General features: G+C 41.1%; 1 protein-coding gene across 1 annotated transcript; it reads right to left on the minus strand.

Annotated features, from left to right (window-relative positions):
• Positions 1-413: 413 nt before the first annotated feature.
• On the minus strand, positions 414-9560 carry LOC146628046 (long-chain fatty acid transport protein 2-like). The gene is made up of 10 exons (XM_085359329.1): positions 9029-9560; positions 6897-7106; positions 4925-5083; positions 4685-4809; positions 4401-4595; positions 3536-3626; positions 3230-3428; positions 2871-2968; positions 2655-2785; positions 414-1263 (listed from the first exon to the last, which is right to left on the minus strand). Exons 1-10 carry the CDS (start codon positions 9504-9506, stop codon positions 1087-1089), a joined length of 1863 nt encoding a protein of 620 aa, XP_085215455.1. The 5' UTR covers positions 9507-9560; the 3' UTR covers positions 414-1086.
• Positions 9561-15180: the final 5620 nt, after the last annotated feature.

Consider the following 15180-nt stretch of genomic DNA (forward strand, 5'->3'; position numbering starts at 1 on the left):
GAACGTTTGGTCTCCTCATTCAGTCAGCTTTCTGGATCCATCATAAACAGCAAATGTGGTGCTTTCACATCGTCTCCCCCAGTTCTAGTCTGTGGTGCTCTGTTTTAAATATTTTCTGATCAGAGTATCTGGGTGGAAAAGTTCATTGACCTTCTTAGAATTGCATCATTTAAAAATCCGTACTATACAAGTGTAACTATTCCACATAAAATGTTTTTGTCATATTGCTGTAGGCCCTGTGATTTGTACAAAATAAAGGTCAATAGGATGGAATAACCAAACTTGATTTTTTTCCTGTATAAATTCGATTGGTTTAACCTTTACTCTGCAGTAGCTCAAGGGAGTCATTTAAGACAAAGTTCAGTGTCAGACAACATTTAGAAATATCTTATCAGAGTTCACTGATCTCTGCCTGTTTGTCAAGTTTCTTTTTATGTTTTTTTTCTTTCTTTTTTTTTTAAACAACAGGGTGTGACAGAGTTTGTCTGATTTATGTCAAAGGTTGCGCAGGTTAGTCACCCCGCAAGCCTGCCTGGAGGTTCCTCTTATTGTGCGCACATGTGGTTATAAGGGCACAACGGCAGCTGCTACATTAACACTTCAGCACTTCAGGGCAGTGTTATGCAATAAAACTGTTAATTTACAGTGTGTGTCATCAGTACACAAACAGATAACGCAGTGTCTGCTTTTACCTCTGTACAAAAGTCCAGTTAGGTAACAACAAATCCCTACATAAGAGATACAGTAGATGTTGAAAAGTCAATATCCAGACTCTGATATCGGAATGGATTAAAAGAGCTTCAGTCCAATGTAAAAACAAAGGCGATTACAGTAAAATGTGCATGTTATGGTTAACTGTCCAAAGAATTAATTAACAAATTAAGAACACAGTGAGTAGCACATACTCTCTGTATCACATAGTGTCACTGTAAGAGGTGAAGGTAGCTGTGCTAAAGATGAAAACCATCTCTCCAAACGTGACTTGACGTTTCCGAGTCCGTCCCTGAGATTAGTATCTGTTAAGATCCATTATTGTTATTTCTTTGCAAACAAAGTGGCTCAGCAGTGACTACTTTAGCTTCTGTGTTAGAGTTTGACTTCCTTCGAGACGACTGCTCTGTAGATTTCTTCGGTCAAGGGCACATAAGTCTTTTTTTCAGGATCCAGGAAGTATAGAGGATCTTTGATGTGAGCTGGGTTGAATCCTTCCTCCACCAACTTCACTTTCTTCATCTTGAAGGTTCCCGTCATCTCCAGGCAGGGCTGCAAAACACAGTTTGAAAGATGTTTTTGTGTCAAGCTTTAGTGTAGAACAAAAAGCAAAGAAAACCAAAACATAATTAAGATAAACCGCCAATAACAATGCTGTCAATCAGATCAGATATCAGCTACAAACTGCAAAGCAATATTACACAGTTATTATTAGAGGACGGCAACATTAACTCAAAAGAGATAAGAACATGCCGGTGCTTCTATCAGTCAAAAACGGGAAACTGAAGCTATAATTCACACTGACAGATCAAAGTTCACTTAGAAGATTGGGAAAAACATCTTCTGGTCTAACGAGCGTCTTATTCTGCTGCAACAGTCAGATGGTAGGGTCACAATTTTGGTGGAAAGAGCATGTAATCATTGCTCCTTCATGCGTTGGCTCAACAGTTAAGGATAGTTTTGGTGTAATAGAGTGGGGGATATTTTCTTGGCTCACTTTGGGACCCTTAGTATCAACTGAGCATCGTTTAAACACCACAGCCTATGTGAGCATTGTTTCTAATGTCCATCCCTGTATGACCGCAGTGTATGCATCTTCTGATGGCTTCTTCCAGCAGGATAACGCACCATGCCATGAAGCTCATATGATCTCAATCGGTTTCCTGAACGTGACAGTGAGTTCACTGTACTCAGATGGCCTCCACAGTCACCAGATCTCAATTGAGTAGTGTGTTTGAGATGTGGTGGAACGGGAGCAGCAGCTGTGTGATGCTGTCAGGTCAACATGGAGCAAAGTTCCTGACAAATGTTTCACCTTGTTGAATCTATGCCACAATAAATTAAGGCAGTTTTGGGGGTAAAAGGTATATTAGAGTAATTTCCTTGGTACATAAATCCAAATATTTCATAGTTAAAGTAGCTGTAGAACGGTCCTGTACTGCACTTTCTTGGGAACTTTCTTTTTAATCATCTCCAATAATTTTATCTGGAGGGCACATCCTCTACGGTTTTACCAAGTCATGAAAATATGTTGCCAGAGTCAGCATTTCTTGCAGCTGTCCCTAACCCTGAAGGAAGTGTTAGGGTTACATCACTGCACTGCCTTCCTGTTTGGTTCAAAGGAAAAATCTGAAATCCTTAATATTTGTCTAGAAAAAACAACATTGGGACCCAATGACACATCTGATTTCTGATCTGCATTATTGGTAATCTTACACAGTAAAAACTCGGGCTCAGACTCTGATCCACACACCGCTTCAGCCATCTGGATTTCAGACACCAAGCGTTTAGCACGTTTAGCCTTTGAGCATGCACTAATTAAAGGTGGAAAGGATGAACTCCGTGAGTACAGCAGAATCAGACCACAAATTAAAACAATATCTTTAAGCCATAGCGGCCCGTCTGGTCTGGATGTGCATGTATTATTTATTTATATTTATTACCTGAATCCTGATGAATCTGGGTCTCGCGTAAGCTGGGAGGTAGTTGACGACCTGCGTGTACGTGGCCGAGCAGTCGAACTTTTGTCCTTCTTCCAAAGTGAGAGCTGCCATGCCGACTCGCCCTTCATGACCTTGATTGAAAAATGAGAGAAATATGAAATGCAAAGTGCAGACAGCTCTGTAAGGTTTTAATATTTATGACCCGAGTGCGTTTACCTTCAACTTTCACACCGTAAACATTCGCCTCTAATATGCAGTGAACCATTGTGAGAATGTCTGCAACCTCCGATGTGGCGACATTCTCTCCTTTCCACCTGAAACAAAAAACACGAAAAGACTCCAATGAACAATTTCTGCAGCACAGTTTGAACCTGATCTGCAAGTAAACACCTGCACAAAAGAAAAAAAGCCATTTTCACACACACTATTCTAACCAGCTGTTAATTGCATATTTTTATACTTTTAATAGCTGAGAACTAAACCAGACCAAACGGTGACTCAGTCTAGACTCGATCATCTGGGCAGAACCACAAAAACAAAGCGACAGGTCAACACAAAAATGAGTCACAACTTGCCTGAAAGTGTCGCCGACTCGATCTTGAAAGTACACAAAGTTCTCTTTGTCGAACCGAAGCAAATCGCCGGTGTTGAAGTACAGGTCGCCCTTTTTCAGGACGTCTCGAAGCCGCTTCTTCTCAGTCTGCTCCTTGTTACCAGCGTAGCCAACAAAGGGGGACCTCTTTGTTACCCTTCCCACTAAAAGTCCCGTTTCACCTGGTAGAGACATCGGGAAACAAAATAAATCAAAACTCCTTTTTAATTTCACTTCTATCAAACTAAAACTCCTTTAAATTGAACCCGATTTCTCTTTACAGACTCACCTACGGCTGCTTGGATGCACAGACCCTGCGAGTCCCTGACAGGTTCCTCCTTCTCAATGTCAAACTTGATCAAAGTGTAGGGGAAGAAAAACTGGAAAAGGAAGAAGGAAAGAAAACCCACCAGTTAAAATTTTTAAAAGTAGTGGAACAGCCAGCATGGCAGCAACTCTGTGAGGACGCACAAACATCAACATGCTTGTTTCAGGATTTGATAAAAAAAATAGGATTTAGGCTTATCCATGTAACTTTTCTAAGTATTGCAAAGTTGGTTCACTTATTACAGGGTTACATCACCACTCTGACTTACACTATAAACCAAATCTGCTCTGGAACAGGTTATGAGATAAAGTCAGATATGTCCTGTGTATGCTGATCTTGCTTCATAGTACAAGGCCTATCTCTATCTGAGGTCCAGGTAAGTGATTGCGCCAAGAAATGAGGGTGATTTTTAACAGATAAAGTTTTAGAATGTAAAGTGCTTAGCCAAGAGAAGTGATTTGAATGATCTGATCATTTAAAAACACTGTACACATAATGGCCTTCATCATTTGTGTGTACAGAGAGTCTGAGACTCTTCTTCATGGGGGACAAACACAGTCAAGTTTTGCTTAAAATATCTGTATGCACTGTTTGTCCAATCAAACGGCCACCACAACTTTAAATGTAGTCGCCCTTTGCCCGTTCATCATTTTGTATCCAAGAATGCGTGTGTGGGTGTTTATTTTCAAATTCAACTCACTCCTGTAGCTGTTGATGACATTTTGCTCCAATTTAATTTAAATGTGATCGACCAATGTAAGCTCCAGATATTAACACAGACATTGCACCACACTGTGAAAACATGCGACTTGCTTCCTTTTCCTACCCGGTGCACAAAGTTGACTCGTCCGACTGCGCCGATCTTGGACGTGTAGTTGATGAAGCCGATGTTTCCCTCTGTGGCAGCGTACAGCTCTCTAACTTTAATGTCTCCAAAGCGATGAAGAAACTCGGACCAAACGTCCGTTCGGACACCGTTGCCGATTGCAATTCTCACTTTGTGGTTCTTCTCATCGTCTTTCTGCCAAGAGCGGGATGGACACGGAGATATTCCACCATTAGGACGGCGGCTGACTGACGTAGCTGCAGACTGATTAGGTTTCCTCTTACCTTGGGCGTGTTGCAGAGATAGCGCAACGTTTCACCGATGTGCTGCATCACCGTGATGTCATACTTCTTGCAATCATCCCAGAACTGAGAGGCAGAAAACTTTCTCTTCAGGACTATGGTAATACCTGCAAGTCAAATCATATTACACAACCTTTATCTTCCTTAACCGCTTAAGCTCCTGACCCAGGCGTGCAGATGCTTTTGCTCTTGTACTCTTGAGAGGATTAAGAGGATCATTACCTCTCTCGATGGCTCCAGTCATTCCGATCAAGAAGCCGGCGCTGTGATAGAGAGGCAGATTGATGTAGAAGATGTCCTCTGCTGTGACTCCACATATCGACTGGAGGAAGGAGGCGGCCCACACCCTCTCATGTGTGACAATGGCTGCTTTAGGCAAACCTTCCCAGGGAAAAGAATAACAGATTGTGCTTTTGAATTAAAGAGGAACAAAGTAGTATGATGCACTTCACTGTGGTTCATTCATTGATCCTGAATCTTCTAATGACTGCACAAAGCAACATTTAATCTTCTCAGCAACAAACAGTCCCAAGTAGATGGTGAATATAATGGACTCTCAGCAGCTATAGATGCTGAATTTTTCATAATGAACTGGTGCAGATAACTCTAAATGGTGAAAACTAAATAATCGATCAGGTGAATGATTCTTCTGTTTTTATCCATGCTGTGCCGAAGCCACATTTTGTTTAAATGGAAACACTGAAAAAAAGGTGTATTGAAGTCGAGGAAAAAATGACTCTACTTCTTCTTAAAGTTATGGTAAATGGACTTGTACCACGCCTTTCGGCATATCTGCATAGGTTATCAGTCTAAGGAGCTACACGTAAAGGATAAAGGTCACTCTGGACTGAGAAAACAGCGCGAGCGAGGAGTGAAGGAGGACATCTATGTCCACTGTGAATGACCATCACGGAACAGCAGGTTTGGCTTGTGAAGCCAACTATTAGCAGCTTACAATTCAGCTTAAAAAAAACAACAACAACAACAAAAAACATACAAAAAACTTAAAGACGTCCAGTTGCCTTCTTTTTTTCAAACTCCTGAGACCACGCCTTTTAACTCAAGTTTAGCACTCAGAGTGCTTCCTGCCACAGATCTCATTCACCCAATCACACACACATTAATACAGTGCTTTTTTCTAACATGCATACTCCATTGAATGCATCAGGAGAAACTTGGGTTCAGACCACCAGCTCCTGGTTGGTAGATGACCCACTCTACTACCTGAGGCACAGCAGGTTTATAGAGTCTATAGAGTGGTGTTCACCTTTACGATAATTGTATCTTTTAAAAGAATGAATATAAGGCAATAAAGGTAACAGAAGTTGCTAAAGAGTGGACTTATACATCCATCAGGTTTTCTGCAGATCCAAGCTTGTTCAGCACATCGTTGTAAAAGACCGTCTTAAGGACTCAACTGGGACTAAATTTTGATTTAAGCCTATTTTCCACCAGCTAAAACTAGTATACCATTTAAAATGACGGTGAATAACAGATGTTCCAGCTTGCATCATGTGCTACTCTTATCTGAAAAAGCTCTGTGGGACATACAGCATTTAATTTAGGCACATCCCTGTAATGCGCCTTGATGGAGCGAAGATCAGCAAGCCTGCATCAGAAAGAACAATTGTGCAGATTTTTTCCCCCTCACCCATTAGTCTGATCAAATTTAATTACCACAATTAAACATGTGTGCAGGCTTCACACAACCAGGACTTAAAGGTTCAGTGTTTATGTTTTCACTTGTGTTAGTGCTATGAAGTAGTGAGAGCATTCACAGTTTGTCTAAATCAGGCATGTGTAAGATGTGTAAGACACACAATCTGTCACTAACACTGGTACTGTGCCAAGACATTCTGCAGTGTGCCAATAAAGGCAGGAAAGAATAAAACTACTGGCTAGTAAACTGTGAAAACAATGCAGAGTGAGGGAAAAAAAAATCCTGTAACAAGAAAACCCCAGGGTTCACTTTTTATCAGTTAGGAAGCTGTGAGTGTGTTTGCTTTTTGCCTTTCAGCAAATGTTATTGCCCACAGATGACCACGTTCAATTAACACCCCTCTCCAAGAACAGAAGGTGTGGCTGAGCACAGATCTAGTGTTTGAAGCTTGATGCACCTCATAAGCTTGACTGTTATCATTGCAATCTTATTTTGCGTGCCAGCGTTTGTTTCAGAGCAGTTTGCTGTTGTTACCTGTGGTCCCAGATGTGTAGATGTAGAGAGCGGTGCTCCTGATATGGATGTTGGCCCTGAGGTCCCGGGACAGTGGCTGATCTGAGGCCTTGGAGATCTTGTCAGACAAAGCGGTGATGCCCTGCACACTGCAGCTGTCCGACATGAGGTACACGCTGATACCCCGCTCCCTCAGCGTCGGCAGGACCTCCTCCACAGCATCCTGCAGCTCTACAATTAGACAGTAGCTTTCAGCTCAACACAGCCCGTCATAGCGCTGTGTTGCCAAATGTGGCACATGTGCACCTACACATGTGGGCCTGTATCATGTATCCCTGATCCCACTGGGGTGGGAAGTTCAGCTCTCATGCATGCATTTCTTAGTAAAGGCCTTTTAAGTTCTATAATGAGAACGCAAAGAAACACGTTTGCAAGCTGAGATTGTTCTTCCGATGAAGTTGCTCTTCAGTGTGGAGCATAAAGAGCCCCCTTGTTCTTTAATCATTTCTGCTCATATGTGAAGTATTCGTTTTCCTTTTTGCAAATGTTCATCCGTTCAAAACTGCACTGCCACAGTTGGAACCACCAAAATAGCTTAAACACTGCTTCTCTTCTATGTCTAACCATTATAACCAAACACTGGCGTTCATGTAATTTGTATGAAACGTGCCGGCTCTCTCTTACCCTTTACCCGCCCCTGTTGCTTGTCTCGTGTTTCTATGGTGTATTGATAGTCATGTGCTTTTGTGCTGAGGTGTTTTTTCTTTTATCAAACTGTTCTCCCACTAGGAGCTCAGTCTGAGTGGAGTTTTTTTTTCTCCTCCTCTTACCTCATGTAGTGTATTTTCGTTGTTTTTTTTCCTATCAGCCTACCTTCTGACATGTCTGCCCAATGTGATGTTTGTGTAAAGTTGGTCAGAAGGTTCCTTTGTGAGTGCGCATGCGCCATTAGCGTGCTGCCTGCTGTAACCCCTAATTTCCCTCGGGATGAATAAAGTATTCTGATTCTGATTAATCAAGATCGTATCCCCTCCATATATGCAGATATAGAATAGCAATTAATCGATCCAGCAAAAATGCACTTCCTGCACTTTTTTTTTAATCTATTTAAGTTTATCCTAACGTCTGACTTTTGGCCGCGACTAAAGCTGATCAATAATAACCTTTAAGCAGAGGTTATTGATTGGGACTGATCTCAAACAAACGTTTAGGTTTATGTCGCAATTTACTCAAAGACCGACTAGCTCAGTTTTTCCTTTGTGGAAGCACTGAGTTTCTAGCTGGAGGTTTTTATAATTAAGCTGGAAGTACAGCATTCGTGTGGCAGGTGGTGCAAAGCAATTTATTTTTATTATTATCATCCATGCCTTCTAGTTTAATTTACAGACAAAAAAAAAAAAAAACAGGGAGAGAGTCCCTGACGCAGGTTCACCGTGCCAATAAAACTGCGATCATCTGAATAAGTGCACTTTTGTTTTGCATTATCGTTCATCACTAACAGATGATGGAAAAGGGCCAACACTGCACTGTATCTAATCTTAAGAGTGTGAGTCAGAATCTAGTCAGTCTAGTCCTTCCAGCATTTATAGACCACGTTATGATCTGATCTCATTATTGCATTATTCAACAATCATTACCTGCAAACTAAATACAGCTGTCAGAACAATCAGTGCATTTATCCATCTGCGATGCAGTGCGGAATAAAGCTTACTATAAATATAAGACACGAGGAAAGTGGCAGGACAGATGTGACGGGGTGAATTATATTGTCAAGTAGCCTGCAAAATCTGCACTGAGCAGTATCTGTTTGCATTCATTTATAGAATTAATATAAACTGTTGTTTATAAACTCTTTATTTTAACATCTTTGATGCGTAAAAGGGTTTAATTTAGGATTTTTATTCCCTGTTGGGTAAAACGCTGGAGACCCACGTTTCTCTTCTGCAATGAATTGCGTGGTCAAAATCATTTTACAAGAAGAATTAATAATATAATATCTGAGGATACTTTCCGTACTTGCACAAAAGCCGAGCATGAAGAGTTATCTCTCACTTGCTGTCGAACTTTGAACTTCGCAGTCCTGTGGGAGACGCGTCAAATAACGAGAGCCTCCTCTGGTCCGACGCAATAATTTATTTCTCGCTGTATCTCACCTGAGGAGGCGATGATCACTTTGGCCCCGCAGCAGGAGAAGCAGTGCAACAGGGACTTGGATCTGATGTTGAAGTTGAGCAGGGCAGCCGGGCAGCCCAGCTTCGCCAAACCGAGCCAAGTCCAAATGAAGCTGGGCTCGTTCGCAAGGAACAGGGCCACCGTGTCCCCCTCCTTCAGCCGGGCTTCAGCCTGCAGGGCTCGGGCCACCTTGTTGCTCTGTTTGTCCACTTCGCCATAAGTGTACGAGCGACCTTCGAAGTGTACAAAGATCCTTTTGGGGTGCCTCTTCGCTGCATCCAAGAAGCAGTCCAATATGCTGTAAAAGGGCTTGATTTTCTTGTATTTGGTTAGTCTGATGCCACATTTAATGCTCTTTAGGATGTACGCGAAATCTTCGCCAAAGTAGGGACAAAACGCGCTGATGTAAAAGAAACAGAGAAGTGCCAGTCCGGCCAAGACGCTGAAGCAGATGTACATTTTGCAGAGCGCTGAAAGAATAAGTGGGGAGAGGCAGAGGAGGCGCACACTGTGTTGCTCAGTCAAATTTGTGACAAAGTTCACCGTCTCGACCCGGGGCGGTGCTCGGATCTGCCCCGCTGACCCCTCCTTCATTTCGGGGAATATTTTTCAGTTGCTAAATCGAGAATTTCCACTTCCACTTACAACCTAACTGTTGATGTTATGTTGCATTTTCCCCCGATGTCATGAAAACGCCTTCTAGCGTGGTAAATAGTGGGAAAAGCGAGCAAACAAATCAGTTTGGCACTTTATTTTGAAGGGAGACTGAATGGATTGTGTTTCAGTACATCGGAATGATTTATGCGAATAATTTCCTCGTAATTATTTCTAAACACAAACAAGTGGGAGAAGACTGAAATCCACCCACGCATATTAACAAAAACAGTCATAAACGACGGACAGCGAGTCCGTAAATGGCAACCTTTATCATAAATCCGCAATCTGAGCGGTGGTGGGCGTGCGCCAGTGCGCCTTCTGTATTCGTCTGCTGATTTATGGGGAGGAGCTCCTCTGCGAGTTGCACAAACGCTCGCTTTTTACTCTCTGGGGGAGAAATAACACAAACATCTCGCCGCACCCTGCTACCAAGTCTGCGCTTTCGGGAAAGATTTGTGATTTTAGTGTCAGATATTACCACTGTCCTGCAGATTTGAGCGGTGTGTGAAATTGCTAAGGCTGTTTCAAAGTGTGAAACAGGGTAGTAAACAATGCTTGTTTCCAGTAACAGGCTTGTTTTTCCCAGTAAATCTCTATAATCTGTAATCTGTACTTAAAAAATAGAGAAAAGCAGCAACTCATTCAGTGAAAATAGGTCAGGCTTAAAGGGAACAAAATCTAACTTCACTTGATGTCTTTATAGTGTTTGAAACTAGAGACCGACACCAGAAATCAGAGGTGTGGACTCGAGTCACGTGACTTGGACTCGAGTCATTAATGTTATGACTTTAGATTTGACTTGAAAAAATGTTCTAAGACTTGTGACTTGACTTGGACTTTTACACCAATGACCGGGGACTTGAATTGGACTTGAACCGGTTTGAAAAGACTTGATATTTCTCCCCAAATCTAAAATTTAACACGCATATTATATAGAAAGTGTGCACCATTAATTCAATTCATTCATTCATTTATTCAAACCACACTCCGTACGTATGTGTGCGGGAGCTGTAGCAAGCCAATCAAATTAACCAGATTTTTTTTAAGAAAAAAAAAAACGCTCAAAAATGCTGCAAGGAGTTATTTTTTTCAAGTACATAAACTATGAAGTAGTCAACAAAAAATGAAATGCAATATGCAAAACATGTAATCACAGACAGAGATGGAACAACTTCCAACTTTGTCCGACAGTTGAAGCTACGTTGATGATACTGTTTGGTTTGAATGTGTATAATATTTTTGTCATGCTATTTTAAAGCCGGTCCTACAAGCGCATCCAAGAATAACATGCAGCTTATCTCAGAATTGTTGGTGAAAATTATTCTTGGAGCCAAGTGTAATTGAGCTGCATTTTATAGAGGTGCAATTTCACAATTTGTGTATATTTTCTAAGATCACTATTCCGTCATGTGTTGAGAAAAACAGAGATTTAAAAATCACATGGTCTAATATTTACATTTAGCATAACTGCAACATTTTATTTATTTATTTATTTTTTTAAAGACTCGAAAGGACTTGAAATTCAAAGTTTCAGACTTGTGACTTTACTCGGACTTTTACACCAGTGACTTGAGACTTGACTCTGACTTGCCTGACATTACTTGAGACTTAACTTGTGACTTGAGGGTAAAGACTTGAGACTTACTTGAGATTTGCAAGACAATGACTTGGTCCCACCTCTGCCAGAAATCCACCAGGAAAGCTTAATTTACTCATAAAATCAGACTTCTGTTAGCAACCAGAGGAGCCACCCCCTGTTGGCTATTATAAAGAATGCAGCTTTAAGGCCTTAACTTTTCAGACCTGAAGCTTCTCCATAACCAGCAATACTAGTTTGCCTGTTTGAACAGTAGTCATGGCTACTATTCATTGTGGTCAGCTTAGGTGATGTGTTTGGAAACAACAGGTATTACCAGCTGGTCTATTCAGTTACTTTCTATTTAATTCGTTTAATGTCATGTGTTGTGAAGACCCATATTTTAGCACATCCTAGCACACTCACTCACTTCACCAGATGCACCTTGTTTAGTTCTCTCACCTTTGATTGGGTGTAGTGCTTGTCCTTAATTGCACTCACCTGTCACATGTTATATAAGGACGGCATTTACTTTTGGCTCACTCTTTCTTCACTCCCACACGGGGTGGCAGCAGCGGTGAGGTTCTGTTTGGGTTTTTGATTTTATATATTGTTTAAGGTAATGAGTAACTTAAATCTCTATTTTCTTTCAGCATTGGCAGTCAATGCGTATCTTTCCTTCTTTCCTTTATTGATTTGAGAATAAAAGGAGAACTCTGTGAATGATTAGATGACTGCTTATTCTCATTCTAATCAGATGAGCCCATGATGCTGATTACTTAAACCCTGAGCCTTCCTTCATAACATCATGCAAAACAAAAATAAATAAATAACTAGTGACGTGGCCCATGTCATCCTGTCAGAAGTCACACAGATCCACACAACATTCTGCTCAGTGACGTCGCAAACTGTGCGCCAGTGCTGCTGACTACAAATGTTGATGTAGAAATAAAACACGTTTGCAAGATTATTCAGCCCCACACCCCCAGTCAGCCAGATCATCACATCAAATAAATATTGTTTGAAGTGACAACGAAAAAAATCCAGAAAATAAAATTGATATGATTGTTTTCTGAGGTTCAGGCCAGTAATGATGAAAGTGTATTATCAAATCCCAAGAAGGACCCCAAGCTCACAAAAGAAACCAACTTTTCTGATCCTCCAGCTCCAGCTGTTCCTGCTGAACTTGTGATTATTATTTCAGCACAGGGTGGCAGTCACACCACAGAGTAACATCAGGCACAGTCCTTTCCACTCTGACAGAGACGTGCCCAGGCAACAGTGCAAACTTTGCACCAGTGCCGCTCATTGTTGATGTGACAGTGAAACACGTTTGCCTCATGTTTCAGCCTGTAAGTAAATAACTTTGACACAGTACAGCTTCTGCATCACCCCCTGCTGAAAGCTCATGCTTCACTGAGGTTCAGACCAGAGAAAATGTGATTATAATACCTAATCTGGAGAAGGACCCCTGACCCACAAAGGAAGCACTCTCTGTTATGGTTTCAGCTCCTTGTCCTCCTGTTGAACTCACAGAGCAGCCAACAACCATCTTACGCTTACTTATCCCCAGCTTAGATGAGTTCACCAAGGCCACCACAGTACAAGGCATTGCTGTGGTTTGATCTTTACTCCTCTTGAACCAGTTATCATTAATACAGATGAGAGTAGAACGAAGAAGAAAGCAAAGGGAAACTCCTCAAAACTCTGTCTATAAGAAAAAAAAAATTGATTCTTAAGATCAGTTAAATTTGTACCATAACAAAGATTTTAAAACAAAATAGTCAATTACAAATAAAGATTAGTAAGTAACTGTCACGGTCGGGATGGTCGGTGTGTTTGCGGAGTGGACCCAGAGCAGACAAGGGAGAGAGAAAACTAAGGTATAACAAAAAGGGAGCCATTTATTTGGCTGATAGGGAAAAAACACAAAACAAAGGCAAGGTGAACTGGGGCAAAACTAAACTAGAAACTAAACTGGAAACAGCTAAGACTAACTATGAGAACTATGACATAAGAACATGAACATGAATCTGAGCAGGAACATGAAAAAAACAAGATTTGAGGCAGAGAAGACAAAGGCGTGAACATGAACATGGAGCAATGCAGACAATCTGACACTAAACAGAGGGAGACAGAGGACTTAAATACACAGAAGGGTAATGAGGGAAGTGGAAACACCTCGAGAAACACAGCTGACACAAATGAACGTGACGCCACAGGGGAAGCAAAATTAAACACGGTGAACATAAATAAAATCTAAATAAAAACAGGAAACATGGAGAGACAAGAGACAGAGAGAGGGAACGAGAGAGGCAGAGGGACAGAGGAGAGAGACACAAGGGGAACCTACATAGACGAGGAGATAATACGTGATAAACAGAAAACAAGGAGACATGGACGATAACATAAACCAGACTAAACTTCAACTAAGATGAACTAATAATAACCCCAGGACTCAACATTAACTCATAAGTAATCAAAAAATACAAAATAACTCAAAATGCTGGGTCACAGACTCAGCCCCCTGACAGTGACAGTATAGAAATAGAAAGCTTTCTGAAAGATCACAAGTTGTGCAAGAAGATCAGCATTTTCTTTAGGACAACTCGTCATCTAATAGGATTTTAAATCCTCTCCAACCGGTCATGGCAGATGGCTTCCCCTCCCTGATCCTGGCTCTTCTGGAGGTTTCTTCCTGTTGTAACAGGGTGTTCCCCGTCCTGCTGTTGCCAAGTGCTTGCACATAGGGGATCACCTGACTGCTGGGGTTTTCTCCCCCTCGTTCTAGTGTCCTTACCAAAAAATATAAAGTTGCTTGAGCTAACTGATACTGTGATTTGGCTTTATATTATAAGATAACTGAAATGTAATGGAATTAAACATCCTAACAACTTCTGAAATCATTTCCAGAAAAAAAATGGATAATTTGGCAAAAGTTATAGTTTAAAAAAAGTCCAAATATGAATTCTACAAACAAAAAAACAAACAAACAAATCTTTCTACACGCATTTCAGCTATTGTGTGTTTTTGCAACCTGGACACATTTGTTGTGGAAAGGAGGTCACTAAAGAAACTGTTATCTATCACAGATAATCCTGATTACCTTCTGCACCACTTACTGGACAGTTAGTGCAGGACTTTCTCCAACAGACCGGCTCAGCTTCGCTGTCACACACACAGGTTGAGGAAATCTTTCACAGCTTGTGCATTAACTCTCTACATTGTGACACTTAACAGAGAAATCTGTTCTTTCACATTAACTTTATAAATATATATTGTATATTCAGGCTGGAGCCTATCCCACCTCTCATCATTCTATAACATGGCTAAGACATAAGGACACAACCTTACATACCTATGGCCAATTTATAATCACCAGTAGAGCTAAAATCCATGTTTTGGTGGGGGTTGGGGGTGTTCGGCATTGGCTGCTTTTTATAAGGATATAAGGATATTGTGTGCTCACAGTCAGCTTTCTTAGAGTTTGGGAAGTTCATTGATCCATTTCTTAACCTGTGAAAATGTCTCCCGCATTCGCCTCCAGCTTTGGCTCTCAGATCTAAGATAATTATTTTTATGCTTTTGTCATGTCTACATTTCTGTGTGAGTGTACTATGGATGCATGGTTGTAATTATGCATCGTGTGAGTGAGTGTAAGTGCATATTTAAAAAATGGAATATTAAAATGACGTCAGCTCCTCCTGTAGCTCCAAACAATGAAGTAACTTATTTGGATCAAATAAATTAAAAATTAAAAATAATCTTTATCCAATAAAAAATTTGTGTGGAGATTTTAAAGTATTCACCTGGAAAAACTAGAGATCCGCCACCCCCCCTTCCCCCTCCACAAAAATATAGCGCAAGAGAGAGGCAAAGCACAACAGCACATCCGTCGGC

Source organism: Diplotaxodon limnothrissa, linkage group LG7 (assembly GCF_057381915.1).
Source record: "Diplotaxodon limnothrissa isolate DT_005_m linkage group LG7, D_limnothrissa_male_GT1.1, whole genome shotgun sequence".
NCBI lineage: Eukaryota > Metazoa > Chordata > Actinopteri > Cichliformes > Cichlidae > Diplotaxodon > Diplotaxodon limnothrissa.